At 39.3% G+C, this 27927-nt stretch overlaps 1 protein-coding gene across 1 annotated transcript in view; it reads right to left on the bottom strand.

The window, feature by feature from the left end:
• Positions 1-247: 247 nt before the first annotated feature.
• HIF1A (hypoxia inducible factor 1 subunit alpha) overlaps positions 248-27927 on the bottom strand; it is a 52689-nt gene continuing 25009 nt past the window's right edge. Inside the window, exons 2-15 of the mRNA XM_070750970.1 lie at positions 26764-26954; positions 23671-23816; positions 22170-22254; positions 20834-20946; positions 17776-17978; positions 15813-15919; positions 13865-14012; positions 11365-11585; positions 10509-10792; positions 9781-9906; positions 8483-8895; positions 5778-5886; positions 3810-3936; positions 248-2810 (exon numbers count right to left, since the gene is read on the bottom strand). Of these exons, the coding sequence (XP_070607071.1) occupies positions 2659-2810; positions 3810-3936; positions 5778-5886; positions 8483-8895; positions 9781-9906; positions 10509-10792; positions 11365-11585; positions 13865-14012; positions 15813-15919; positions 17776-17978; positions 20834-20946; positions 22170-22254; positions 23671-23816; positions 26764-26954 (2425 nt within the window). The 3' untranslated portion in view covers positions 248-2658. The remainder of the gene's footprint in view (positions 2811-3809; positions 3937-5777; positions 5887-8482; positions 8896-9780; positions 9907-10508; positions 10793-11364; positions 11586-13864; positions 14013-15812; positions 15920-17775; positions 17979-20833; positions 20947-22169; positions 22255-23670; positions 23817-26763; positions 26955-27927) is intronic.

Raw genomic sequence — 27927 nt, 5'->3', positions numbered from 1 at the left:
ATATCCAAAAACAGAAATTTATAACAATACTGTAAGGGTATATGCCACATCAATCTGTTGAAGTAGACATGTTCAGAATGTCACTATAAAAATCATGCATGCCTTGAGAATTTTTCTAACATTCTGCGGTGAACATGTGCCTATCAGAGCTGAAGCACCCATCCTTATAATACTCCTCAACATCAAAAATTTCCTGGCATGATTATTTTGATTTCTACCCAAAAAAAACTACAGTACACACTGGAAATTCACTATGATCTGCAGATACAATCCTTTGTTACAGGCCTGGTCCACATAGTTTATTGATTTAATAAAACAATACAGTTAGTGTCATATCCAACCACAAAAAGAAAAAAGAATGAGTAGGTTGAATTTATTGTACAGCATTTAGAAAGAAAGGTGTTTTGTGACTTATTTCCTAAATTTTAAAAAAATTCTAAAGTATATTCAGCATTACTGAAAGCTATGTTTAATGGGGTGGGGGCAGTTCTGATGTTAATAATAGCAACAAGGTACTTAAAATCCAAAACACTGAATTATTAGCAAGCAACATAATGATAAAACTAGATAATGTTTATTAGAAAAGCAACATGGCTCATGATTTTGTCTGAAATATCACCTCTACCAAACAAAATAATGAGAACATTTAAACTGTTGTTGGTATATAGTAGTGATGGCGAATCTTTTTTGGCTCATGTGCTAAACGGGTATGCACATAAGTTCATAGCCATGCCATTCCTGTGCATGCGCACAACCCCTGCACTCCCCCCCCCCCCGGTGTATTTGCACAAGCCTCACTGAAGCCTCCGGACTACTGAAGCCTGGGGATGGTGAAAAATGACACAACGGGTCATTTTCTACTTACCTTCCCCACCAGTTCACATCACAACGTTTTACACGATGTGAACCAGAAATTTATTTATTATTAGATTTATTTATTAGATTTGTATGCCGCCCCTCTCCGAGGACTTGGAGCAGCTCACAACAAGCAAAAACATCATGTGCAAATTCAATATTAAAACAGTTTTTTAATTAATTAAAATACCTTTTAATTAAAATACCTTAAAGTCCATTTTTCTGAACTTCCGTTTTGTCCAATGGACCTTTTTTCGCCCTCTGGAGGCTTCAGAGAAATCTCCTGAAGCCTCCGGAGGGCGGAAATGGGCTTTGCCAAGGCCAAAAATTAGCTGGCCAGTGCACGCATGCACGCTGGAACTGACATAGAGCAACACCGCGTGCCATAGGTTCACCATCATGTACAAGCTAGGGAGAATTTTGAGTTGGTCAAAAATTTCAACATAAAAAATGGATTGTTTTTCAAATGAAAAAAAAATCTTAATATAAATAATAAGCTGCCCTGCTGGATCAAACCAAGGGTCTATCCAACTCAATCAGATGCTTCTAGAAAATTCAAAAACAAGGCATGAAAACAAAACCCTCTCCCAGGATGCTAGGAGACATCGTGCCTTCAAACACAGATTATTCTAAGACCATGTCTATTTTATTTTTTTTAGAAAAAGACGTCTTTTGGAAAACCATTTCTAAAATTGCCACGTACTGGCAGTGAATTCATTCATTTGCAGAAAAATAAGAACTTAAAAAAGGAAAACAAATGATTTTCAACTGGTCTGAAGATCAACCCTATTTAGTGGGCCCAATTTTTAAAAATCCAAAAGGAAGTGTGTGTGGGGGGGGGGGATCCTTCCATCCACTTGTTCCCCAAATATTTGTATGACATTCCCATTATCTACTCCATCTCCAATAATCTTTTTTCCTAACCTGAAAGTCCCCAGATGTTGCTAGCCTCACATATCAACTTGTTTCCCTCTAATCCTACTTTAATATTAAAACAGAGTGTTTAGGAGCATCTCAAAATACAACATAACAAAAATATAATACTACTCCCAAATTTCTACATAATTTCACATGTAATTAACATAAAAGAGAAACAAAAAAGAAAAATGTTCATATTAAAAACTAGTTTTATAAATGCACAATATTGCATGAGGAACTGCTGGTATTTTGTTTATTTTCATAAGAAAATAGTTTGTGCGACTGGCTACAAATGCACTGCTGCAAAGCAATATTTCTTTTTTTTTTAAAAAGGTAAAGTAAAAATTTATTCAAACATTAGAGATAACAGCACAATGTGCCTTCAAGTATGCCTACAACCACATGATAGAAAGCTTAGACGAATTTATTGCGGCAATGTATCATCAGATAAAAAGTCTTCAGTGACAAAACTCCTAGTTAAAATAAAAAATAAATACTTTTTGAAAAGGTGCCTACTTCAAAGCTGTCATTATGAGTATGTTCTAAATTTAACCGACTTAAAACTGTTTATGTACCAAAAATGCAATCATTAGCTGAGGGAGGGAGGGAGAAAGAGAGAAAGAAAGAGAGAGAGAAAGAGAGAGAGAGAAAGAAAGAAAGAAAGAAAGAAAGAAAGAAAGAAAGAAAGAAAACAAACTCATTATGTCAGAAATTGTCCAAAATAGAAAGAGGATCAGATACAAACTAACTGAATTAGTGCAGTATTTGTATCCAGGCTTCTAAAATCAGATATAGAAAATATAAATACACTGCTTTTAGGTGGTAAAATCACCAATGTCCAAGAAAACAGAACAATTACGAAGAGGGAAGTACAGGAAGAGATGCTCAGTTGATCTGATCCAGGGCTCTGAACAACTCTTCGCCTTGTAACAAGTTTCGATTGCCTTGTATAGGAGCATTGACTTCACAATCGTAGCTGGTAAGCTGTGGAAGTCCCTTCTCATCCATTGACTGCCCTAGAAGTTTACTTGCTATATCTACAATGAAAAAGAAAATGAATGTTACTTCTACAGCATTCTGGAACAATAAGTGAAGAAATAAATAAACAAGTCACCAGTCATTGTTAGAGAATTTAGCTATAAGTATCTTGATAAATCTAAATGAATATTTCAATTTTACAGAGTAGCAGTGAATAGATAGAACCCAGGGTCCTCTGGGTGGTACAAAGCCTTTCTCCTGACTGTGTAAATGATCGATTAAATAATGCTCAGCTGATGCGCATTTTATTTTTTATTCTTATTTTATTTATTTTATTGTAAGTCTCCTATCGTCATGCAAAAGTGCAATGGGAGGCTATATATATTGAATACATAAATATAAGGTGAAGTATTCTTTAAAAATAAAACAGAATTATTGGGCCTATGGAAATACGTCCTTTAAAAACAGTATTTAGCAGAATATTAAATTAAAAGGGTAGCTGAATTAGGATTTACTCTTGCTCAGAAGAGAAACAGTGAAAGGGAATATTATGCAACTATACATCTATAAATCCTCTTTGCTCCCACCCCCCCTTTCCCGGACAGTTAGATGTTCTTCACAACTAAGTAATGAGAGAGTCCTACCTACTATTTTTATTACCCCAGAATGCCTCTGACACCTCTATGGGTTCAGAGGCATTACTGGGAATAAATAATAATGCACAAAAGTATGCTATATAGCATGGGCGGAGGGTGTCTCCAATGACTTTTTAAGAAGCAAGGTTGCTATGTTCTCAAATTCTATGGAAGAATATTAGTTAGTGTTAATTTCACATTATCAAGGTTCCCTTTACCATAGGATCCATTTCATTCCTTTCCACAATATACGTATTAAAATAGAATTCCTCTAATAGACAGCCCAATATTAATAGTTTGGGCCTTTATACCCTTCCCAATTTTTTATCAATATTAATAAAATATTTTGTAAGATACAGGTGTTTACATGAGAAAAGAAGGGATCGAGAGATTTTATTACGATAGCATTACACAGACTCTAACCTGATGGTAACAAAATTACAGTCTTCTCCGCCACCTCATTCTGTCCACTTGATCTGCATCCTTTTACGCGTTTCCAAGCCAGTGATATATTTGTTCCAGGAGGCCCCGGTTGTCCCAATAATGTGCCCTGAAATATATATATATATATATATGTACACTTTTTAAAATGTAACCACAGAAGTTCTACACAAAAATACTACTGAAATGAAAAAATGTACTCATTTAAAAGCAGATATTGTGAAGAGAAGGTGACCACGGATAGCAGGAAAGAATCCCAGGTGCCCTAGGCCTCCCATGTTTCCCCCCACCCGAATCACTCCATGCTCTTACCTAATGACCACTCGTTCGTTTAACGAACGCATTGCGGAAAGCAGGGATGGAGAGGTTATCAATTATGCCCTTACTTTGACATCGACTTCCAACATGAATAGGCATGTTGAAAGTTGTAAGTCTCTAGATCAGCGGTTCTCAACCTGGGGGTAGGGACCCTTTTGGGGGTCGAACGACCATTTCGCAAGGGTTGCCTAAGACCATGGGAAAAGACAAATTTCCCATGGTGTTAGGAACTAAAGCTTCTATTCTGGCGCTTTGGAACATATTTTTACAACCCGACCAATCAGGCATTTACAATGGGGTGTCCCTTTGACCTCCCTGCTAGTGATGGGCGAACCGAACCCGCACAATTCGGGTCCGTACCGAATTTTGTGGTGTTCGGTTTGCCGAACCCGAAATTTTTTGAAACTTCAGGCAAAGTTCGGGGTCACGTTCGGCGTTCGGATCTTTGACGTCACCGGCAGGTTGCTAAGGACGCCAAGGTGATCACTTCCTGGATTCCGTGGAATTCAGGAAGTGATCACCTTGGCGTCCTTAGCAACCTGCCAGTGACGTCAAAGGCTCCGCCCCCGGAATCTCTTCGTGGGAGGGATTCCCCAGCTCCTTGAAAGGGAGGTCTTCACATAAAAATAAACATTGTTATTTTTATGAAAAAGGATGCCGCAGCAGCGCTGCAAGCAAAGGGCGGTCCTTTCACGTGAAAATAAACATGTTTATGTTGGTCCTTTTTCGTAAAAATAACAATGCGGCATCCACTCTGACACCCTTAAAAGTTCTGGTGATCTCTTATCCCACCACTAAACAAAACCCATTCTGTCTAGTTGAAGCATCAGGTCCATGGGTGTAGTCTACAACTCTGAGAGGGCATGAGTAATGAAATACAGTGGTACCTCGTCTTACGAACGCCTCTTCTAACAAACCTTTCGAGATACGAACCCAGTGTTTAAGATTTTTTTGCCTCTTCTTCCGAACTATTTTCACCTTACGAACCCAAGCCCCCGCTGCTGGGATGCCCCGCATCCAGACTTCTGTTGCTAAGGTTTGTGTGAAGGAAGCAAGGACAACGGAGTGCTTGCAGAGGCAATGAAAAGGTGTGTTTTGAAGAAAGAAAAGGGAGGGGTGGCTTGGAGAGAGCGAAAGAGTTTGCATTAAGAAAGCAAGAACGGAGTGCTTGCAGAGGCAATGAAAAGGTGTGTTTTGAAGAAAGAAAAGGGAGGGGCGCCCCCTTGCCTTTCTTCCTTCCCACACACCCTTTCCGCTAGCCTTGCTTCCTCCACCCACCCCCTTTCACTGCTCCTCCCTGCCCTCCGTTCACCACCCTTCTAAAGTTTGGGATTTTCCTGAAGGATTTGCACGCATTATTCGCTTTTACATTGATCCCTATGGAAAACATTGTTTCATCTTACGAACTTTTCTACTTACAAACCTCGTCACAGAACGAATTATGTCCGTAAGATGAGGTACCACTGTATATTGCTAAAGGACAGAAGTAGAAGACTAGAGCTAAGCGACCTTTCATTTAGCTGAGAACTCTGGACTAAAAATTGTAATGTTCTTGCAAAATAACAACCTGATGGTTCAAAGAAAAATACATTTTTAAAGGTGTAATACCCAACATTAAAAGAAAGGACGTACAATTCCTACTGCCTGGAAAAGCAATCCGTCCTGCTCCATTTTTCGTTTCCTCTGAATATTATGTAGAGCTATTATCCTTGGACTGATGTCTTCATTTGCTTCAGTTGATCTAGTATGGAATATAAAGCCAGAGGATTAACAATTGTTCCAAATCAATTAAAACTAAATTTATGAATAATTTGATAGAATAAAATCCAAATTGTTTTCTTTTATAATAATGTTTTATGTTTTATTAATGTTATAATAGTGCCTGGAACACACTGCCAATGACATCCTTAAATGAAAAGGTCTTAAATTTTCAGCTCAAGATGTACTGTATATGCATTTTACGTGGACTAGTTGGGGTGGACTTAGGACTTTCAAATTCAAAGAGGCCATCTATGTCAAAATTGAACGACCCTCCCTCAATAGAGCAGGAGGGATACGACATCATCTGAGATACAATATCATCTATCTCCAATCTACAACACAGTCCTTTCAACAGTTTCAAGAAGGCTCCATACCCATTTGTACCACTCAGGTGACCCTGATATAGATAAACCTCCAGATGGCCTTAACGACTTGCTAAAATAATGCAAATGGCCAGCTGTCTTTAAGGAATATAAATCCTTCCATTCCCCAGCATCTAGTCAGCGCTGAAGAAGCTTCTTGTCCGAGAAGTGAAATACCATCAATGAAAAACCAGAAAGTCCAGCTGCCTCTGGAAAAAGCACCACTGAGACAACTATGACCTGGGTAACTGAAATCTCCATAGACATCCAATCAGCAATATTTTAAAAATACTAAATGTACTTTCAGTATCAAATTTGGCTTAGCTACCTCAGAAGACCAATATTAATTGCCAATCAATTAAAACAGAGCAAAAAAGACTAGCCCAGGTGCAATTTTATTCATGTTTAGTTTGATATGGAAGTAGGTGCTTTGGGACCATTTAGCTCACATGAATGTCCCATTCTCCAGTATTCAAAGCTAAATTTCAAAAACAAGATTCCACACTTCTAAGATGAAAATAAAGTGTACAACTTAGAGCAAGACTGACAGGAATGGTTTGGGTTTATTAAGAAGCCCATTAAACAGCTTCATCTAGCAGACTGGGGCTAAACTATTGGGTCACAAACCTAACTGCGCTTCTACTTAATAGATAACTTGGTAAAGATGCATCCTTACCTGTGAATAGGGAAAATATTACTATAAGGCAACACTGGCATACCAAGAATAAATGTCAAGATAGCTGACTTTTGTGACCCATGGCACATTGGATTATTTAAAAGCAGCAGTAGGTGTATTCGTCAAATGACTACAGGTGGTCCTCACTTAATAAACATTTATTCAACAAGCGTTTGAAGTTACAACGGTGCTGAACAAATGTATGGACCTAAGAGTGAGGGCCGCTACAGCACCCCATGTAATCAAAATTCAGCACAACTGTATTTGCAACTTCAGCATGTACTTCCATCTCCCCCCACATAGTTATTTCCCCCTATCTCGGCCTTTTGGCTACCCCCCACTCCCTGTCCCTGCTGCCTTGCCTTCTGCCACTCATGCTGCTGGGCAATCTGTTACCTTTCCCCCCTTGCCATCTTCTCCCCACTGCTGACCAGTAACTTGCAGCCAGCAGCTGTTAATGAAGGGCCAGGCCAAGTGCAACTTTGTCAGAAGTAGGAGAAAGAAGGAGACAGTGAAAACAGCAGAAAGGGAATAATATATGGTGCAGGGCAGGGCAGCCAAAAAAAGGGGGGAGGGAGGAATAGTGGATGGGGGAAACCGAAGCATAGCCTAGAGTAGCAGAAGTGTGAGATCCTTGGTTAATGACTGCAACCAAGATTACTAGAAGTGCTGCTGCTAAGTTGTATGGTCATGTAATGTTTTGCCTAATGACTGAATAACAAAATTGAAAGGGACCTTGGAAGTCAATGAGTCCAACTCCCTGCTCAAGCAGGAAACCCTATATCTTGCCAGACAAATAGTGGTCTGATCTCTTCTTAAAAACCTGCAGTGTAGGCGCACCCACAACTTTCTTCTGGAGGCAAGTCGTCCTATTGATTAATTGTTCTTGTCAGGAAATTTCTCCTTAGTTCTAGGTTGCTTCTCTCTTTGATTAGTTTCCATACATTGCTTCTTGTCCTGACTTCAGGTGCTATGGAGAATAGGTTGACCCCTTCTTCTTTGTGGCAGCCCCTCAGATACTGGAACATTGTTATGATGTCATCCCTAGTCCTTCTTTTCATTAAACTAGACATACCAATTCTCGCAATCGTTTTTCATATGTTTTAGCCTCCAGTCCCCTAATGATCTTTGTTGCTCTTCTCTGCACTCTTTCTAGAGTCTCAACATCACTTAGCAATGGAAACTCCTGTCCCAATAAGGATCCTTAACAGGATCTACAGGACTACCTGTATCAGAGGAGATTTCCCTGTTTACACATAGTTGTCACAGCCAATAGCAAAATACCTTTTTAGCAAATCTCCTCCCCAGTGATCCTATTAACTATTTCCAGAGAAGACTTTCTTGAACCTCAGAAATAGTTTCCAGCTTAAATGCTAGTGGTTTGTAATAATAAAACAAATTCTAAAAGAAAGCTAAGAAGGATCAGTGAACTTACTAGTGCCTGCAAGCAGTGCTGATCATAGGTTCATTCACCTTTCTATGTTTAAGAGTATAGATCACATGACTACCTTTAAGATCTGACAGATAACCCCATTTACCTGTTGCCAAAAGTGACCGTCAACAAGTCCGGAGCTCCTGGACCTATTTGGTCTGTCTGGTCTATTGTGGCTTTTCCTGTTCTGACTGGAGACGAAGTCCGACTTTGATTCTTAGCGTAAGGTGATGCCGGGGCACTGATTACGGGAGCAGGATCTGTGAGTACTTTTGACTTAATAGGGGCAGACGTTACAAGCATCTTCGGAACAGGTTCGTGTTTGATTGTTGTGGATTTTATCGTGTCAGTGGCTGATGACTGCATTGGAATTTGCGGGAACCCTGTACCAGGAGTCACATTAGAAGAAGAATTTGCAGTATTGCCCTCTAGTGGGGAAAGCTGGTCGAAGGTGCGCAACTGGAAGTCATCGTCCATGGGGATATAAGGTGCCAACATTTCCAAATCTAAATCTGTTTCCTGAAAGAAGATGACAATGACATAATTGCATAATCTGACACAGGATTGTGATTACACTGCTATCAAGCTTGTTATCTTCCAAGAATCTATCAATCCTCCTTTTCATCCTGCTCCCAAAAGGCTTAGCTGGGAAGGCTACTGAAGTGGAGATGATGAGCAACATAGTTTCCATGGATTTATGGGGTTCAGCTACATTAGACTGATAAAATGGCCTTATCTTTACTTTATACCGATATTAATTTTGTGAGGGTTCCAGAAATAACCTTTATAAGCATCACCCAGACACTAGGATTCTGCAGCATTTAAAATTCTTTCACCATCAGATGTTCCGGAACACACAGTTGCCCAAATATACCACCTGCCTTTAACAATTTATAGCAACCATGTAGCCATATCCTTTCCTAAATTGCCAGAAAATACTGGAAATAAGAAGTACATGGTGACACTGCCAGGCACTCAGAAGCATCGCTTTAGAGAATAAATCTGAAGTGCTACACAGACCATTTTGAAGTTTTCTGACTGCAATCACTTCAGTCAAAGTATTTTGATTCCTCAGAAATGGATATTGTAGGTGGTCTTTGACTTCGGACAATTCAGTCAGCAGCCACTTGAAGTTACAGCAAATTACTTACATCCATCCATTATCTATCTATCTATCTATCTATCTATCTATCTATCTATCTATCTATCTATCTATCTATCTATCTATCTATCATGTCACTCATTTTGCTAATTCCCTCACCCACTCACCTGTATCTAGTCAGATAGTAATGAACTTAGTACTCTACCTCGGTATTTGAATAATTACACCAAGCACTGTAAGCCCCGTTTGAATGTGTACATATTAAAATAGAATGAACCAAATTTTTTAATTAATGTGCTCACCTGCATTGAAAATGGATTTTTTGATTCTGGGTCTATTGCAAAAAGCTTTTCCACTAATTCCAGCTTGAACTCACTTGATATGTCATTATCCACGCTGAAGCAATAATCATTAGGAGGACTGTTAGGCTGTAAAAATAATCAGCAACTTCATTCAGTAAAATGAGACCAAATTTCAAGTGCGTTATCATAATGAATCTGATCCCATAGGGAAAAAAGGTCTATTCATTGAAATTTCAAATCACTAAGATCCTATAATTAGGATGACACACAACATATATATAGATTGGAATAATAAAGCTCACACAATCATTTTAACACATAGTTCCTCACATTTTAGAATTGTATTTAAAAACATTCTTAAGGCTTAGGAAACAAGGCTATACTAATAAAAACGAATTGTTAAATGCAAATTCTGTATCTCAGAATAATTCTTAACTGTCAACAGAAATGAATCAAATGAAAGAGGAATTGAATTGTTTTAATCTTTAGCTGAACAAAACAATTAAAAGCTTCTACTACAGTGTTTGGATAAAATGTGAAATAGTTTTATTATTTCTAATAAAAGGTTTTTGATCAAAAGTTCACTAGCAAAGATTCAATCAGTTTTTATTGCCCCCTACTATCCTCTTCTGCTGTTTCCTAAGCAAATGATCTGATACAAGGTCGATAGTGCATAAAATTTAATACAGAAACAATGGAAAGTTGCAAAAGATTGCTAAATGACAAACCTCAGGTGAGCTTTGGCTAGTGCTTCCATCGGAAGGAGTAGCTGGTTGATCTTGGCTCCGCCGGCTGGAGAAAGTAAGATCTAAGGGCTCCATGCTGGGCTCCAGCTTGGCCACCATCTCTCTATTGAGTGCTGGATCAGCACTGCTACAGAGGGGCTTTTTTGTTTCAGAGGCAGATAATGGAGACATTGCCAAATTTATATTCTGCAGCTTCTCATTGGAAGAGGGGAGCATTACGTCATTATACAAAGGAACGTCATCAGATGGTTCTTGTTCATCTGGCTCTACAAAAATTTTAAAAAAGACATCATCAAACAAAGACAGAAATATTGAGTCACCAATTAAGAGCCTTATTATGATTCAGTATATAACAACAACAATAGAGTTGGAAGGGACCTTGGAGGTCTTCTAGTCCAACTCCCTGCTTGGGCAGGAAACACTACACTACCTTCAGACAACATCTTAAAAACTTCTAGTGTTGGAGCATTTGCAACTTCTGGAGGCAAGTTGTTCCACTGATTAATTGCTGCTTCTCTCCTTGATCAGTTTCCACATTGCTTCTTGTTCTACCCTCAGGTGCTTTGGAAAATAGTTTGACTCCCCTTTCTTTGTGGCAACCCCTGAGATATCAGAACACTGCTATCATGTCTCCCGTAGTCCTTCTTTTTATTAAACTAGATATATTCAGTTCCTGCATGTGTTTTAGCTTCCAGTCCCCTAATCATTGTTGTTGCTCTTCTTTGCTGTCTTTCTAGAGTCTTAACATCCCAAGAACATATCTTTAAGAAATTCTAATGATCAGCATTTATGGATAATTATCCTTTTTCTTTAAATATTTGATTAAATGTACACATACCATCATTGTCGAAATCTAATGCTATTATGGTATCTCCAGCAGCAGGAGCAAGATAGGTTAATGCATCAGGTTCCTTCTTAAGTTTCTCAAAGAGGCTGCTGCTATCTTCCAGATCACTCTTGTTGAGTACTTTCATCATTCCCATCTCAGGAGAATCCACTGGTTTCAACATACGCTCTGTTTGCTGAAGTGAGAAAACCAAGTTCCCCTGAACAATTCCACTGCAAAAGAATAAAAACAGAACTGATAAAAGAGATACTGAGAGCTGCATAATGCTAATTTATTTATAATGTACGTCAATTGCATAAGAAACATATACGTAATATATTTTGGCCTTTTACTGCTCTGCCAAGGCAATGGGCACCTGAGCATTTATCTCAGTCTCTGCTTACTGATGAAAATTCTGGGTGTAAATATAGATGGTGGAATATCCAAAGCTACTAGGTTTTACCACCACCTTGAATCCTAAAATAACTTTTAACAATATTTCACAATTATATATTGTAAAAAAATATTAGTGATGAATAAACTGTCCACTAGAAAATGAATCTGCTATTGTTGTTTTTTCTTTTCTTGAGAGGCTAACCACATAACTCTCTAGATGTATGTTTAAAATAATAATATAGCATTCTTTTGGGAACAGGCATGAATTCAATAGGATATGTTTATGTATACAAACTTATAAAAAATGGGAAATAAGCACCATAAATAGCCTGAAAAGAGTCAAAATCAAAAGTATAAATGTGAGGATGTAGCTGAAAAATGTATTAATCCAGAAAACTCAATGATTCAGGTAAAGATTCTAACCATTTAATTTGGGAATGACAGGGACCAAAAATTGGAAGAGGTCAATCCATATACAAGTATTGAAGAAAGGAAACTTAACATAATACACAAAATAATACACAAACATCTTAACTTTGCGCATAAGCTAGGATATTCAATTCAGAATTAGAACCCAACATGGAAACGAGCAAGTCAAAGGTTTAAGATGGCTTTAGAAAAAGCCAAGAAACATAATTCCTGATTCACACTGTTTCCTTATTAATCAAGAAAGTGAAAGTCAGTATGGGTTTCATTGATTACAGGGACCAGTTTAATTGTATCCATCATGCCAAACTGTGAAAAGTGCTCATGCAAATATAAAAATGGGAATCCCAGAACACCTACTGTCCTCATGTGAAATTTAGATCCAAGTCAGGAAGACAGAGTAGATACAGAAAATGGAGAAATAGATCATTGACTCTAGGTTGACAAAAAAGTGAAAAAGGAATGTATACGCTCACCTTATTAATTCAACATATATGCAGAAGCTGGACTAGAAGATGAGCATAGTTTAAAAGTGGAGGAAGCAACATCAAGAACAGGTGCTATAGTGATGAAACTATTCTGATAGCTGAAAATACAAATGATGAACACAAATACAAATTCGAGTAATAAAAGTCAAGGAGCTTATTAAAAACAGGACTAAGATTAAACATAAATAAAACTAAATGAATTACCTCAAATAGAGTAACCAGCCTTTAAAAAGAAGTGATGGATAACTTTTGCATTTTTTAAAATTATCAACAACTAAGGAACCAGCAGAGATTAAATACTTCACATAAAGTAGCCATGAGGCCTTGGAAAAGATATTCAAGATGCTGGGATTATATCTATGTCTACAAAGATAAGAAACATCCGAATAATTGTTTTCCTCTGACATTCAATGGAACCAAAAGCTGAACCTTGAAGAAGATGGATAGAAAAAGTATTGACACCTTTGAACTTTGGTGTTGCAAAAGATCCCTGAGAATACCATGGATGGCCAAGAAAAGAATCATCAAACAAATCAACCCAGAATTTTTACTCAAGGTAAAACTGTCCACACTCAAGTTATCATACTTTAGATACATTAAGCAAAGGCTAGCTTAACAGAATAGTGGAAAACGTAGAATGAGAAGAGGCCAACTAGCAGCAAGATAGATGGACTCAATTAGTGGTGAGGGTGCACCATTGGAAAAAATGATAGACCAAGTTGGGAAAGATCATCCTGGAGAATAGCTATATAATCATGATTGCTAAGAGTTGACACTAATTTGATAGTATGTAATCAATCAATAATATCTGCATTGAAGTTATAATGTGATGTACAGTATGCATTTCTATTTGAAGGCAAAATATTCCAACAGAATTCTATACATGGACTGGAAAACTATGCGCTGCGAGTGGCACACATGCAGACTCTTATTTGTTGCAATAACTACATTCATTATTGCCCCCTGATGCAGTTTATTGAAATATAAATAGCACCGCAACAAACAGATATGAAAACCTATGGTCAATCAGTAGGAAGACAAGCTAAAGATTTCATACAGAAATCAACTCAACATAACAAAGAAATGAACAAGTATGATTACAAAGAAATACATACTAAGGAAGTAAGCTTTGCTTAATACCTGGCTGATTATTTGCACGCCCCCCCCCCCCCCCCACAACAGCATTTACAAACAAAACTTACCTCAAGACATAGTTCACACACACTATACATTGTGGTTGAGAATTCTTAGTATTGTATATAACAGTTGCTTGAGTCTCTACCCAGACATATCCCCCTTGCTTGGCAAGCATTCGATACTGTCCGGTGGTGACTTGCCCTTTGGCAAACACTGGAAGAAGAAAGAGACCCAAATTAATTATATACTGAAGACTGGGATGCCCAGTAAGTTGCCAGAGACTCACCCAACTCTAATTGGCCTTGCCTTTTTAAAAGCAATTATTTTCAATGAAAATAATGGGTGACCAGAATACTGCAAAATAAAGTTCCGGCCACTTAAAACATCTTTATTCCCAATAATGCTTTTAACATTAATATTTGCAGTATTAAGATGGGAATTGGGGTTTATATGGCCAAACTGTATGAATGGTGTGTATGCGTGTGATTATGACTTTTTAAAAAAAAATAACAAATGGTTTTTTTATTATGGGGTTTTATAGTTTTAGATATTACCGTGTTTCCCCGATAGTAAGACACCCCCGATTGTAAGACGTATCGGGGGTTTCAGGGGGGTCGGCTAATATAAGCCGTACCCCGAAAGTAAGACATATGTCTTACTTTCGGGGAAACACGGTACTAAAAGCAAGGGAGCTGCGCGCCCAGGAGAGTCTCCCTTACGCAGCCTGGTGCCAGCTGGCGGTGGCGCGCTGCGCCCAGAGCTTGGGCCTTGCTCCTGCTCGTGCCGCAGCCAGAGCCGCGCCGCTTTGGCCAGGGCCGCCGCCTCGCCCGCCGGGTGGCCCAAGCTCTGGGCGCAGCGCGCCACCGCCAGCTGGCACCAGGCTGCGTAAGGGAGACTCTCCTGGGCACGCAGCTCCCTCGCCAGCGCCGCAAACTGCTCCGACGCCTCCGACACGTTGGGCTTGCGCAGGAAGCGCTTGCGGAGCTTAGACGACACCAGCCGGTAGCGCGTCAGGAAGTCGCCGCCAGCTCCGGTGCCCAAAGAGGCCTCGCCCGGGCCGAAGCCCGAAGACGAGCCGGCCCCGGTGCCCGGGACAATATAAGACATACCCCGAAAGTAAGACATAGTGGGGCTTTTGGGGATAAAAAGAAAGTAAGACACTGTCTTACTTTCGGGGAAACACGGTATAATCAACTATTTGTATTTGTATTTATATCATTATTGTAAGCTGCCCTGAGTCCTTTGGGATTGGGCGGCATAGAAGTCAAACAAACAAACAAACAAACACACACACACACACACACACACACACACACAAAAACACACATATACATACACAGAGAAATTGGGGTTTTAGTTTTGTAAGCTGGTTGGATTCAACCAGAGCTGGGTATTTCTAAATAAAAATTTCTAAATAAATAATAGTTATTTTTTAAAACATAAATAGTGATGGGAACTAGGGGCAGTGTAGGGCATCTGAGTAAGCTAAAGGAGATGGTAAAGAATAAAGGAGTGTTTTGATTCACCAATGAAACACATGTGCATAGATGCTTGACTATTTTTGAGAATAATTACATGCTTGTTTCCAGTGTGGTCTTTCCCTAAGTGTGTGTATTTTGAATCAGAGTAATATGCTGAGGGACCATTTCTGTGAGCATTACCGGTTTGACACCGGCACAAATAGGCAATTTGATATTTGTGACTCAGACATCTTGTCAGTTAATGAGCAACTTATATCCACCTAGCAACAATGACTTTTACTGCATTGCTGTTTTACAATTAGTCACTTGTAAATTTGCCATTTCTTTATGGCAGCAAATCTGTGCCCAAGATTAGCTCTCCAACATTTGAAATATACTCATCCAGAACTTTTGAGTTGCTTAGAATTGCACAATAGCATACACAGTATCTGACAAAACGCTGGCATAACGTGTGCAAGATTTATGATAAATAGCACAGAATATGTTAATGAAACCTGAATAGCATAAAACAGTTCTGCCTTCATCAACTTACTGTCATGATGAGTTTTCGTCAGATGATCAGAGTCCAGTGCATGATAATATTCATATATAGAACGCCCCAGGAGTTCTTCAGGATCATACCCCATTAGTTCTGTAATCCTTTATGCAAAAGGAGGAAAGAAGTAAATTTATGACATCTCTAAAGATTACTGGTACAGTTTATTTGAAAAGTATTGGAGATTTATTGGAAAAAAACTATTGCAATTTATTATTAAAACAAAAAGCATAATATAAGCTTTACTAATAAGTATAACATCACCTCAGCTTGGAGCCAAAATGAGCTAGAACAATTAAAGTTTAGCAACTTTGCTTGATTAAAAGCAACTTAGAAAATATATCAAAATTAAAAAAATATTTACATGCTGGTTTTATTTTGCATTTTGGAACCAATAGGATGTTACGAATCATGTCATTTAATGGTTTTAAATATGCTTTTCCCCAAGTGCATGGAGAGTTGTTATTAAAAAATTCCATAACAGAATGAAATGGAAGTAAACATTGTCTTAATTAGACAAACACAGATCACAATGCAAGCTTTACTAGTAGCTACAATATGATCTATGCTCGGAGGCAAAATGAATTAGAGGAGGATCGTTGCTTATCTTAAAGAAAAAAACCATAAGAATACAAACAAAAAATATTTCAGCATTACATCAATTACACTTTTCCTATATTAGAATACCATCTTTGTCTTATTATTTCCGTTCCCCAATCAGGTGCCTCCAGATGTGATAAACTGTAAGTCCTGTTGTTCCAAGCTAGCATGCCTAATATGCTTGGGGCTGGAGAAATGGTCCAACACATCTAAAGAACTCGACTGGGGAATGCCAAATTTAAAATTATTTCAGCCACTTGATGGCAGTGTTACACAAAATAAGAAAAATAAACACTACAGAACTGAGAGAAAGCAGAAGTGGGTTTTTTCCCCCTAAAATGAATATATTATTTATATATATATTATTTATATATATGCTTTAGGTTTAATATATGCTAATTAAATAAACTGTTTCCAATATTTTACTTAACTGGAAAAATTTAAAACATGATCTTTATTTTTTTTTTTATCATTTAAAAACATTTTGGAAAATTAAAAGCAAAATAGAAATCATTTTGCATCCTCATTGTTCAGAACTGAAAAGTATGAAACTGAAGTTAAAAAAAACCAGAAGGACATAAATTTACACCATCATTTAACTAATTATCTCCCTCAGCTTTAACAAATTCATGGTACAGTAAAATGGCACACTATGCCAGTGATGTTCAACCTTTTTTGAGCCGCGGCACATTTTTTACATTTACAAAACCATGGGGCACACTGAGGGGGGGGGGGGCGCTAAAAAAAGTTTGGACAAAAAAATTCTCTCTCTCTCTCCCCCCTCCCTTTCGTTCTATTTCTCCCTCCCTCCCTCTTTTTCTCCCTTCCTCTTTTTTTCCTCTCTCCATCCCTTTCTTTCTCTCTTCCTTCTTTCCTTTTTTGCTCTCTTTCTCTCTCCCTCCCTCTATGTCTTTCTCTCTCCCACCTTCCCTCCCTCTCATTCTTTCTCTCTTTCTTTCTTTCTCTCTCTTTCTCTCTCTCTTTCTCTCTTGTTCTCTTTCTCTCTCTTGCTTTCTTTCTCTCTCTCATTTTTTTTTCTCTCTCTTGCTTTCTGTCTCTTGTTTTCTTTCTCTCTCTCTCTCTTGCTTTCTGTCTCTTGTTTTCTTTCTCTCTCTCTCTTGCTTACTTGCTTTCTCTCCCTTTCTCTTTCTCTCTCTCTCTCTCTCTTTCTTTCTCTCTCTCTTGTTTTCTTTCACTCTCTGAGCTTCACGGCACACCTGACCATGTCTCACGACACACTGGTTGAAAAACACTGCACTATGCCATCAGCAAAGAGGTGAGTATAACAATTCAAATGGAATCCATTTTGGAAGTGGAGGAAAGTGAGGTATGCATTGGCATTGTTGTCCAAAGGCTTTACCTTTCATCACAATAGGAAAATTTCATGTCAAGGCTATGGCGGCTGAGGAACGTTTTACTATCCAACGGGACTTCAATATTTGATGGATGAGGTATAGGCTCACAAATTAATACCAAGCATGTCATGGGAGGCTTTTTATAGCCACACACAGTCTGATTGTTGCAATTCTCATAAACGCGGATATGACCTGTACAATGAAGTACCTGAGTGTTGAAAAGGAAGAAAAAAAATGTTTATCCTCAACCTGATATGTAAACACGGAAGCAATCTCAAGCGCTTTTTATTCATATTACAAAGTCATTTCTTTAATTGGCAGCTGAATTAGGCATTAGTTTGGGCAAAAGTAGTCAAAAGAAGCTTGTTCCTCACTAACAGTCAATAGAGCAGTCCTGTTTCCCATTGTTTCAAGATCTACATTTGCATCATTAGTCTGCAGCATTAAAGGATAACTGTTTCATCTTCAAGTATTAACTAAATTAAGTGAAATTAACCACTATTTCCATGAGCAGTAGCAAGTAGGTTTCACTGAAAACTATTTAAATTGTTTAAAGCAAATGCCAAAATGAAGTTCAGAGCTATATAGTTTTGGTCTGGTTGCCTATATATTGCGCAAAGAACTCAAATCAATAGAAAAAGATCCATATTGCTCTGATTTTCTCTTTTGAAATGGTCCCTGATTGAATAATTATCATTGAAAGGAAGACATTTTTTTGCAGTGGGGGAGAGGTTGTGATTTCTAATACACATAAAGCATACCAATGTCTATGAATTTTTCATCCCATGTTAATTAATTTGTTAATGAGATTTATCAGTACCTGAAACCTAACAGTTTCTAGTTGGTTAATCAATATTATAATTACTGGTAATTAAAACTTACAAAATCCAAAATCTATTTCCACAACTTAAAATTAATGAGCTAATATTTTTTGAGTATGGTGCCAATAGTTATAATTAATTCTCTCAAAGGCCTTTGGGAAGAGCCAAATTTCCATCTGCGCCTTGGAAGGCCATGAGGTGGGGGCAAACTAATGGGGAGCCCCTAAGAGAACACCTTTCCCTTCTGCCATACCTCCTTAGTAGCTAAGGATCCTTAGCAGATCCTTCCTATCTTCCCATGTAGAATGTGCAGAATCTATTGGGAAACACTGGTGTTTAAGACGTCCAGGTCCTGCACCATTTAGTACTTTATATGCAATGACAAGGAGCTTGGATTGCACTTGGAAACCTAACAGTAATCAGTGCAGCTCCCACAGCTAAAGGGTAACATGTAACAAGAGTTCAGGAAGTGCCCCAGATTGTAGCCCTGCTCTTTTCTGAGAAACAGGACTACATCAAGAACCAAAAACGTCTATTCAATCATGCCTAGGTTGGGTTCAGTTTGTTTTTCTCCATCTAGACTATCTTAGGTCTACATAATTCATATTCTCCAGAATCCTCTGCAATTGTAACCCCATAATTTTAATCCCTAAGAAAAAACAAGGTGAATGATAAGGCTGTTGATGTCCAATCTCGCTGGATCCAGGCCTGGCCTCTTCGCTAGAAGACAGACCAATGTATCTTCTGTTACTTCCCCATCCCTTAACAAACTGCTACCTGCAGCCAGAATCCAAATTCCAGGCTGCGGAGGACTTTACTTCGTCAAAATCACAATCTCCCAGGTACTGCACAAGACATCACCTCTATCATCTCAGTGGATTCTGTCCATCCAATTTGTGATTCAGAGTGAATGTGAGAGATTTTATCCACGAAATGCTTGGCCAGACGATCACAACTTACATAAACTGGATCTTCCTTTTTCCATTCTTTCCCAAGGGGTCCAGGACACTCTGAACAGTGTAGTTGGCCAACATTCCGCAGACGCAATAAGGGAGGAAAAGTAATTATGCTTCACTGCCCTTATCGCCACAGAGTAGGCTCGAATCTGGGCTCCTACTCGTGTCCGGTCACATTCGCTTCTTGTTTTTCACCGGCATCATTCTAGACGGTTCTTCACTTCCTTCATTTCCTGGAGCTCCTCAGTGAGTCAAGGAGCTGTGAGGGGTTGATTTGGGGAGAAGGGGGGGGAAAGGGGGGAGAGGCTGCTCAGGGATAAATGCTGCTGAGAGGAGTGCCCTGGCCGCCACCGTATTCCAGAGGTCAACAAAGCGCTCAACAGAGTCGCCCTCCAGATCGCTGGGAAACTCCCCAAGCGTCATCAGGAAACCTTTAATGTAAAACACATAGATTTTTCTCACAGATTTGACACTGTGACTCTCTCTCCATCCTTCAAATTATTTTAATATGCTTAAAATATTAGATTTAAGTTCTTGAACAATACAACAAAACAAACCAGTCCCAAAACGTTTATGTACTATTGTGTTTTTAAAAGATATTTCACACAATGCTACTTTTCAGTGAAACGTCTCATCACTCATAGCCATCATGGCTGCTTTACTGCTTAAACATATCGAAGAAAAAGCTACTCTTTTTAATCTTTATACATAACATCAATTATTCTATTTTACTCACGCTGGGTGGGCACTGGATTGGAAATCTTACTACTTCCAACTACCTAAGTAAAACGATATAATAATGCTTAACAACTGCAGAAAATATAATTTCTGCGGTATAATCGGCTGACCATTGCAACCATGTCATTCTGGATTTTCTTCCCCTATAGACTGGATTTCTGGTAGCTCTACAGCTTATCATCCCTCACATTTCTGTGCCCCGACATGAAGACTGAGAAAAAGTTTGTTTCAAGTACCATTGTTCTCTGTGAATGAACATTTGTAGCAACTAGGGAACGGTTGTAGGGAACAGTGTGCCCCATTTAGTTTCAATAATTGAACAAAATTCTAGATTATGAGAAATTTTGCTCTTAACTTAGAGCACTTTAAAATGCCATTATAGTCACAGAGCAGATGAATGCAGCCTAGAATGTAACTAAAAAAAGCTTTAAAATATGGAGCATCCAAACAATGTGAGATGTTAAGGGAACATCTTTTAATACATATATTCTTCAAATGCTCTTGAAGCATTTATTTATACACTTCTTTCAGAGCAGAAAGAAAATTACCTTCCATGTGGCTGATTTTATATTCACCGTTCTTCCTCTGCTGGTCAGTGTACATTTCATCCTGAGGAAAAAACTCCGTTCTGTATTTTGATCCTTTCCCTTTTTAACTGATCCTAATATAAAAAGAGCACAATACAGAAACAGATTAACACAATTTATTTATTTATTTATTTATTTATTAGATTTGTATGCCGCCCCTCTCCGCAGACTCGGGGTGGCTAACAACAGTAAAAAGACAACGTAAACAAATCTAATATTAAAAAATCTAAAAACCCCAATTTAAAAGATCGGTCATACATACAATCATACCATACATAAATTTTATAAGCCATGGGGAAGGGAATATTTCAATTCCCCCATGCCTGACGACAGAGGTGGGTTTTTAAGAGCTTACCAAAGGCAAGGTGGATGGGGGCAACTCTGATATCTGGGGGGAGTTGGTTCCATAGGGTCGGGGCCGCCACAGAGAAGGCTCTTCCCCTGGGTCCCGCCAAACGACATTGTTTAGTCGACAGGACCCGTAAAAAGCCAACTCTGTGGAACCTAACTGGTCACTGGGATTCGTGCGGCAGAAGGCAGCCCCGGAGATATTCTGGTCCAATACAAAACATTATGTGTAACTTGAATTCAGTTTCACCTATTTGGGGGGGGGGGGGTGTTGTTCAGTACTGCAAATGCACACGGCATGGGAGGAAGCGAGCCGGTAGAAAGATTAGTTAGAACCCACCCCTGACCTGTATATGAACGGGATGAAAATTTCTACTGAATCCAAACTATTCAAGACAAATTTCAGATATTAGCAAGAAAACGCAAAAGTGGGGTTTTTTTTTTCATTTTCATCCCAACTTTTTCAGTTACAATTTTTTACAAATTTAAAATTTCACAAGATTGTATTTGGGAGGGGACTTATAATTATCATAAATTATGTGATTGCTTAACAGGATTAATCAAGCACATATTTAAGGAGAAGCCATCTGGCTTTAAAGCAAAACTCTCATTGAGTTCTTGATGTTCTCTGAGCTTGCTTTTTTTTCCCTTTCATTGCAAGGATAAAAATAATCATCGTTCCTAAGGAAGTGATGTTTATGAACTTTTTTCTCCTACAAGCATTGATTTTCATCAAAAAATGCCTAATATCAGATAAACAAGATCAAGAAATAACAATGTCTCAGTGGGGCAACCATATATAAACAGCCAACATATTTCAGTCCCTTACACACTGATGTTACCCAATCTGATAATGAAATGTCTGCAAGAAAGCAAGTTCAGAGAACACCAATAACCCAACAATTCAACTTCAATCTACATGTATTTTCCAGTATCTTTTCTTTCTTACCATTTCGATGGATGAGCATTTCTCTCAACTCCTCATGATCACATGGATGAGTGAAATCAAACACACTGTGTCCTGTCAACTCAAACTGTCAAAGGGGGTAAAAAAAGCTCCATTTAGCACTGTATATTTATAGCAGGAATAAAACACTGAAAACACTGTTCGTAGTCACGAGGAATTCACTATGCCAATGATGAAGTTGACTTCAGAAGAAATGTATATTCCTATATTACTATATAGGAAAGGTTCACAATAAATTATTCTAAATCTAAAAGGGATTGGGGGCTTGTAGGCATTGAATTATCACAAGCACTAATGAAAGACAAACAATCTCATAGACCAGGTTTCAACCTTCAAACATTATGACATAGTGTTCTAACCTTCATAAATCTGGAACAAATAAATTAAATGTATATCTAATATTATTATTAACCTACTGGATTTCTTTTATACCAAAGGAGGTAAGGATATGCTTGTAGCCATAAAATTATTTAATTGAAGGGAGAGGGGATGGATGTAAATTTGTATTTGCAGCTTGGTACTTATAAAGTGAGCATTTTATAAATTAATCAATAATCCATTTAATTAGTTTTAGTAGTTAATATTTATATTCCTTAGTATTTTGTTATCTGCATTTATAGTATCACAATGAATCATTTTACTGACTTTTACTGATTTTCAGTAAGAGTTTATAATAAGTCACAGAAAATGCCAGTTGACTACAATAAATTTAACAATAATAATTTTTAACATTTGTGTCATTGCAGTTTAGTGTCCTAGTGAACTATGACCAGGGTGATTCACTATAAATCCACTATCAGCCACAGAAGCTAACTTGGCAATGTCAGGCTAATCATATTCCCGCGGGGGGAACTGATTAGGAGGTTTATGCACACAGTCTTGAACTCCATGAGAAAAGGCTAGAGATCTAGTCAAAAATGAATAAAAATAAATAATACTCTATACCAGTGATGGTGAACCTATGGCATGCGTGCTACAAGTGGCACACGGAGCCATATCTGAGGTCACGCGAGGCATTGGCCTATGTCAGCTCTAGTGCTCATGCATGTGCTAGCCAGCTGACTTTCACCCTTCTTTTTGGCCATTTTCACTCTCCCCAGGATTCAGAAATACTCTCCTGAACCCTGGGGAGGGCCAAAAATGGCGCAACGAGTCAACTGGAAGTTCGTTTCCGAATTTCCAAATGGCCTGTTTGCCCTTTTTTTGCTGTCCTGCGGTTTTCCCTAACCCTGGTGACAGCAAAACTGCCACCACAAGCCTACTGGAAGTCCAGAGGCTTCAACGGGGGGGGGGGGGGGGAGCATGTGGTGGTTGTGCACATGAGCAGGGGACAGCAAGGGGGTTGTGCGCATGTGCAGGGGGGAGGGCATTACATTACAGGCATGGGCACACGTGTGCACGCTATCACGCAGGCACGCCCCCTTTTTGGCACCCAAGCCAAGGTTCACCATCACTGCTCTACACAATCAAAAGAATGGCATACCTGAGTGAGTCCCATACACTTGTTCACATTTTCAGAAGTATAGACCATGTCACCATCTTCAGATAGGACCATAACAAACCCATCCAGAGCTTTTAAATAGAAACAATTCAACTGTGTCTCCATTTCAGCTTCTGCCTCCAAGTCATCTAGAAGAATCAGTACATATTATATTGATTGCCTGCAACCCATCACTATAAAAAACAATGTATCCGCTTCCATAAAACCAAAACCAGATGAAAACCTAAAACCATACTTTGTGGTCCAAGCGTGCAAGTTAACTGAGGCCATAAGGATGTCGCCCTGGGAATCTTTTTAATGCAGTTTTACAATACTCTACCCTTGGGCAGGACTAATACAACAAAAACTTTCAGGCCTGCTAATGAACTTCTCTTTGGAATAAATAACTTTACCCTGTAACCATGCGTATATAGTTGCTCAGTGAATGTTCAAGCATATGTTCTCTCTAAAAAAATTAAAGTATTATAGGTGCAGAAGCCTTGAAGGCCTGTTTTCTTCCAGGCCGTGGGGTGAGATGGGCAAGTTTGTTTTTGTCATTTTTGTTTTTGGTCTGCCTATTAGCTGGGATTATTTCTGATCTATATTGTTTTTTATGTTATTGTCAGTAGACTTCCCAGAATCATTTGGATTGGACAGCATCTAAATAGAATTAAATAATGTATCAATAACTTGGAAAACTGAGTTGCAGAAAGACATAAACATCTTTAATTAGATTCAAAGCAATCTATTTTACTGTCCACTAAATATTGTATGTCTAGTGGTGAGTGTGTTGTCCTTGATACCAATTTTTAAATTTAACTTTATTTGGGTATGAGTAGTACAGTGATCCCCCCAGTTTCGCGCTCTCGATCATTGCTAATCGCTATATCACGATTTTTCCACCCGGAAGTAAAAACACCATCTGCGCATGCGCGCCCCTTTTTTCTATGGCCACGCATGCGTAGATGGTGGAGTTTGCGTTCCCCGGGCAGATCAGCTGCTGGGCGGCTTCCCTGGGTCTTCCCCCTCTTGCTGGCGGGAGGGCGAGCGGCGGGCATCAGCGAGGAGCCGGGGTTTCCCCTTTGCGTGGGCGGCCAGTAAGACCCTTTGCCGTCTGGCTTCAGGACTCAGCTGCTGCAAGCGAGCAGCCGGGCGGGCGGGCAAGCAAGCAGCCGGGCGGGCGGGCGAACGGGCAAGCGGCAAGCGATCTTGGGGTTTCCCCGTTGCCCAGGCAAAGGGGAAACCCCAAGATCGCTTGCTAGTTGCCCGTTCGCCCGCCCGCCCGGCTGCTTGCTTGCAGGGCCGCAGCAGCGAGGAGCCGGGCGTGCGGGCGAACGGGCAAGCGATCTTGGGGTTTCCCCGTTGCCCAGGCAAAGGGGAAACCCCAAGATCGCTTGCCGCTTGCCCGTTCGCCCGCACGCCCGGCTGGCCGCACATGCGCAGATGGTGGAGTTTGCGTGTGGGCGGCGGGGAAGACCCCTTCGACCGCCCAACAGCTGATCTGCTCCGCAGCGCGGCAGCAGCGAGGAGCCGAAGATGGGGTTTCCCCGTTGCCCAGGCAATGGGGAAACCCCAAGATCGCTTGCCGCTTGCCCGTTCGCCCGCCCGCCCGGCTGCTCGCTTGCAGCGCCGCAGCAGCGAGCAGCCAGGCGGGCGGGCGAACGGGCAAGCGATCTTGGGGTTTCCCCGTTGCCTGGGCAACGGGGAAACCCCATCTTCGGCTCCTCGCTGCTGCCGCGCTGCGGAGCAGATCAGCTGTTGGGCGGTCAAAGGGGTCTTCCCCGCCGCCCACACGCAAACTCCACCATCTGCGCATGTGCGGCCATGGAAAACAGGATGCGCATGCGCAGATGGTGTTTTTACTTCCGTGCTGCTACATCGCGAGTTTACGATTATCGCAAGGGGTCTTGGAACGGAACCCTCGCGATAATCGGGGGATCGTATTTCAAAGAAATAGGACAAATAGGCTGAAAAATAGCTTCTATCCCAGAGCAGTAACTATACTAAAATCTACTGTATAGTGCAATATTAATGCAATATCAGGGATTTTTTAAAATTCAATTGTACAGAATGTGAAGGATGTGGTTTACAGTTTTCTGTGTAATGTACACTGAAGATGGCATTTAATTTTGTTGTATTAGGTTTAATGACAATAAAATAAATATAAGTAGGAGTTATAATATTACACTTGCATCTCCTGCTTTTCCTTTAGGGATTAAAAAAATATGTATGTGGAACTGTCAGAGAGCCTTCCATTTGACAAAATTTAGTCCAGCAAATTTTAGACATTGTGTGCCTTCAAAACATACTTTGTGTCTTTTTTGTCTCAGGAAATTTAGAAACATTTTACTGCTTTTGTTCTGGATAGCACAATATTAATTGTTGTTAGACTCTTGGGCTTTAAAGTAGCATCATGACTTTCAAGAAACACAAACTAACATTTCTCTAACTTCGTATAAATTTAAATAATGTCACCTATTGGACAGAAAATCCTTTGTTTTTAGGTAGCAAAATTCAACCTTTGTTATAACCCAGTTTTTTCCTGAGTAAACTGTGGACAGAATACTTTTTTCTGCCAAAATATATTGTGGATACACAGTAGTTGTACCAAAAACATGTACCAACATTTTTCAGTTTCAATCTTCATCTACATATATTGATCTTCAAAGCATGACTATTTATCAATGCTAGAACCACACCTGCCATAGTGAATAGTTTTAATTAAGTCTTCAATCAAGTATTAAATGCTAATAAGCAATGTACAAGCAAAATTTTAATACATGAATACGGTTATGCACAATGAACAATAGAAGAAGATTTAAAATGTTCTAAGAGATATTATTTTTATTATACATTCTAGTCTTGTGCCTGGTCTAAATACCAGCAAGTCATTTCTTGTGAAAGCTTCTGAAATAAATGAATGAATGAATGGATGGTCCTTTGTTTTATCATTCAAAGAAATGACTTTTTGACATTGGGAGATAAAAAGAAACTGCTGGGAAGTGATATAGTTTTGGATCGTAGCGCCACAGACCGCAAATAATTCATTCACCAGCCACTGAGAAATTTTCACCCAACTGCAAAAATAACGCTTACCTGCATCAAGCAGCTTTCTCATACGGAGGTAGCTGATTGTAAGCCTCATAACAGAGGCTTTATCAAGATGTGCGCTCACGTTATGGGGAAGAGGCAACTCGTGAGCAAGTTCAAAGAACACTTCCGATTCTTTACTCCTCCGACACCTGGCTGCATCTCTAGACTTCTCTTTCCTACGTTCCGAGCTAATCCTACAAAAATAAACACAATATCCATATGGCTGAAAAATATCATGTATCAACTGATTGAAAATCAGCTCTTAGACTACTTAATCAAGATTCACAAACGAATGCTTGTACCCGATTCATGTTTCTTAATCTATTCATTATGTCCTTGCAACCTACAAATTTATCAATAGTTTATAACTTAAAAGTATCAACCCCCTAAATATTAAAATCAGCAACAAAAACCTTGTTTTGAAATGTGCATTTTAGAACCTTTTGAAAAAGCCAAGAAAGGGATGTATTTGAGTTAATTACAGAAAATACCCAATAAACTTATTGAAACAGGAAGTCAACCTTATCAGATTACTTCAGGATTATCCAAAGCACATGATCTTTAAAGATAATAACCGATACTTCCTACACTAATTAAAGTTTCTAAATGCAATTCCTTGTGGAGGCTTTTTTTTTGCAGTCAACTTTTAAGGTTATCAATAGCATTGATAATGTCATTTTCTTCCAGAAAGTGGTAAGACTTGGCCTATAAAAACCTTAAGTGATATAAAGGCTCTGGGCTGTAGTTTTAATCTAGGAAATTAGAGCATAGTGAAGTTCAAAGCATCATAAATCACGCACCAGCTCCTTTTGGGAAAGTGTAATCATCTAGCACAAGGGAAGGCAAAGTTGGCTCTTCTATGACATGTGGACTTCAACTCCCAAAATTCCCGAGGTAGCATTATTGGCTCAGGAATTCTGGGAGTTGAAGTCTACAAGTCACAGAAGAGCCAACTTTGCCTACTCTTGATCTAGCACCATGATGTCAAACTTATGGCATATGTGCCATAGATGGCATGCAGAGCCCTCTTTGCGGGCATGCGAGCCATCAACCCGGCTCAACTCCATTGTGCATGCGAGTGCACCTCCCACCAGCCCTTTCCTTGTCTCTGCGGCGCATGTGCAGGGCTGGGGTGAATGCAATAGATGCATGTGCATGCAGGGGGCA

The sequence above is a fragment of the Erythrolamprus reginae genome, chromosome 1 (genome assembly GCF_031021105.1).
Source record: "Erythrolamprus reginae isolate rEryReg1 chromosome 1, rEryReg1.hap1, whole genome shotgun sequence".
Classification (NCBI taxonomy): Eukaryota; Metazoa; Chordata; class Lepidosauria; order Squamata; family Dipsadidae; genus Erythrolamprus; species Erythrolamprus reginae.
The sequence above is the reverse complement of the archived record's forward strand: the minus strand, read 5'-3'. Positions and strand labels throughout refer to the sequence as shown.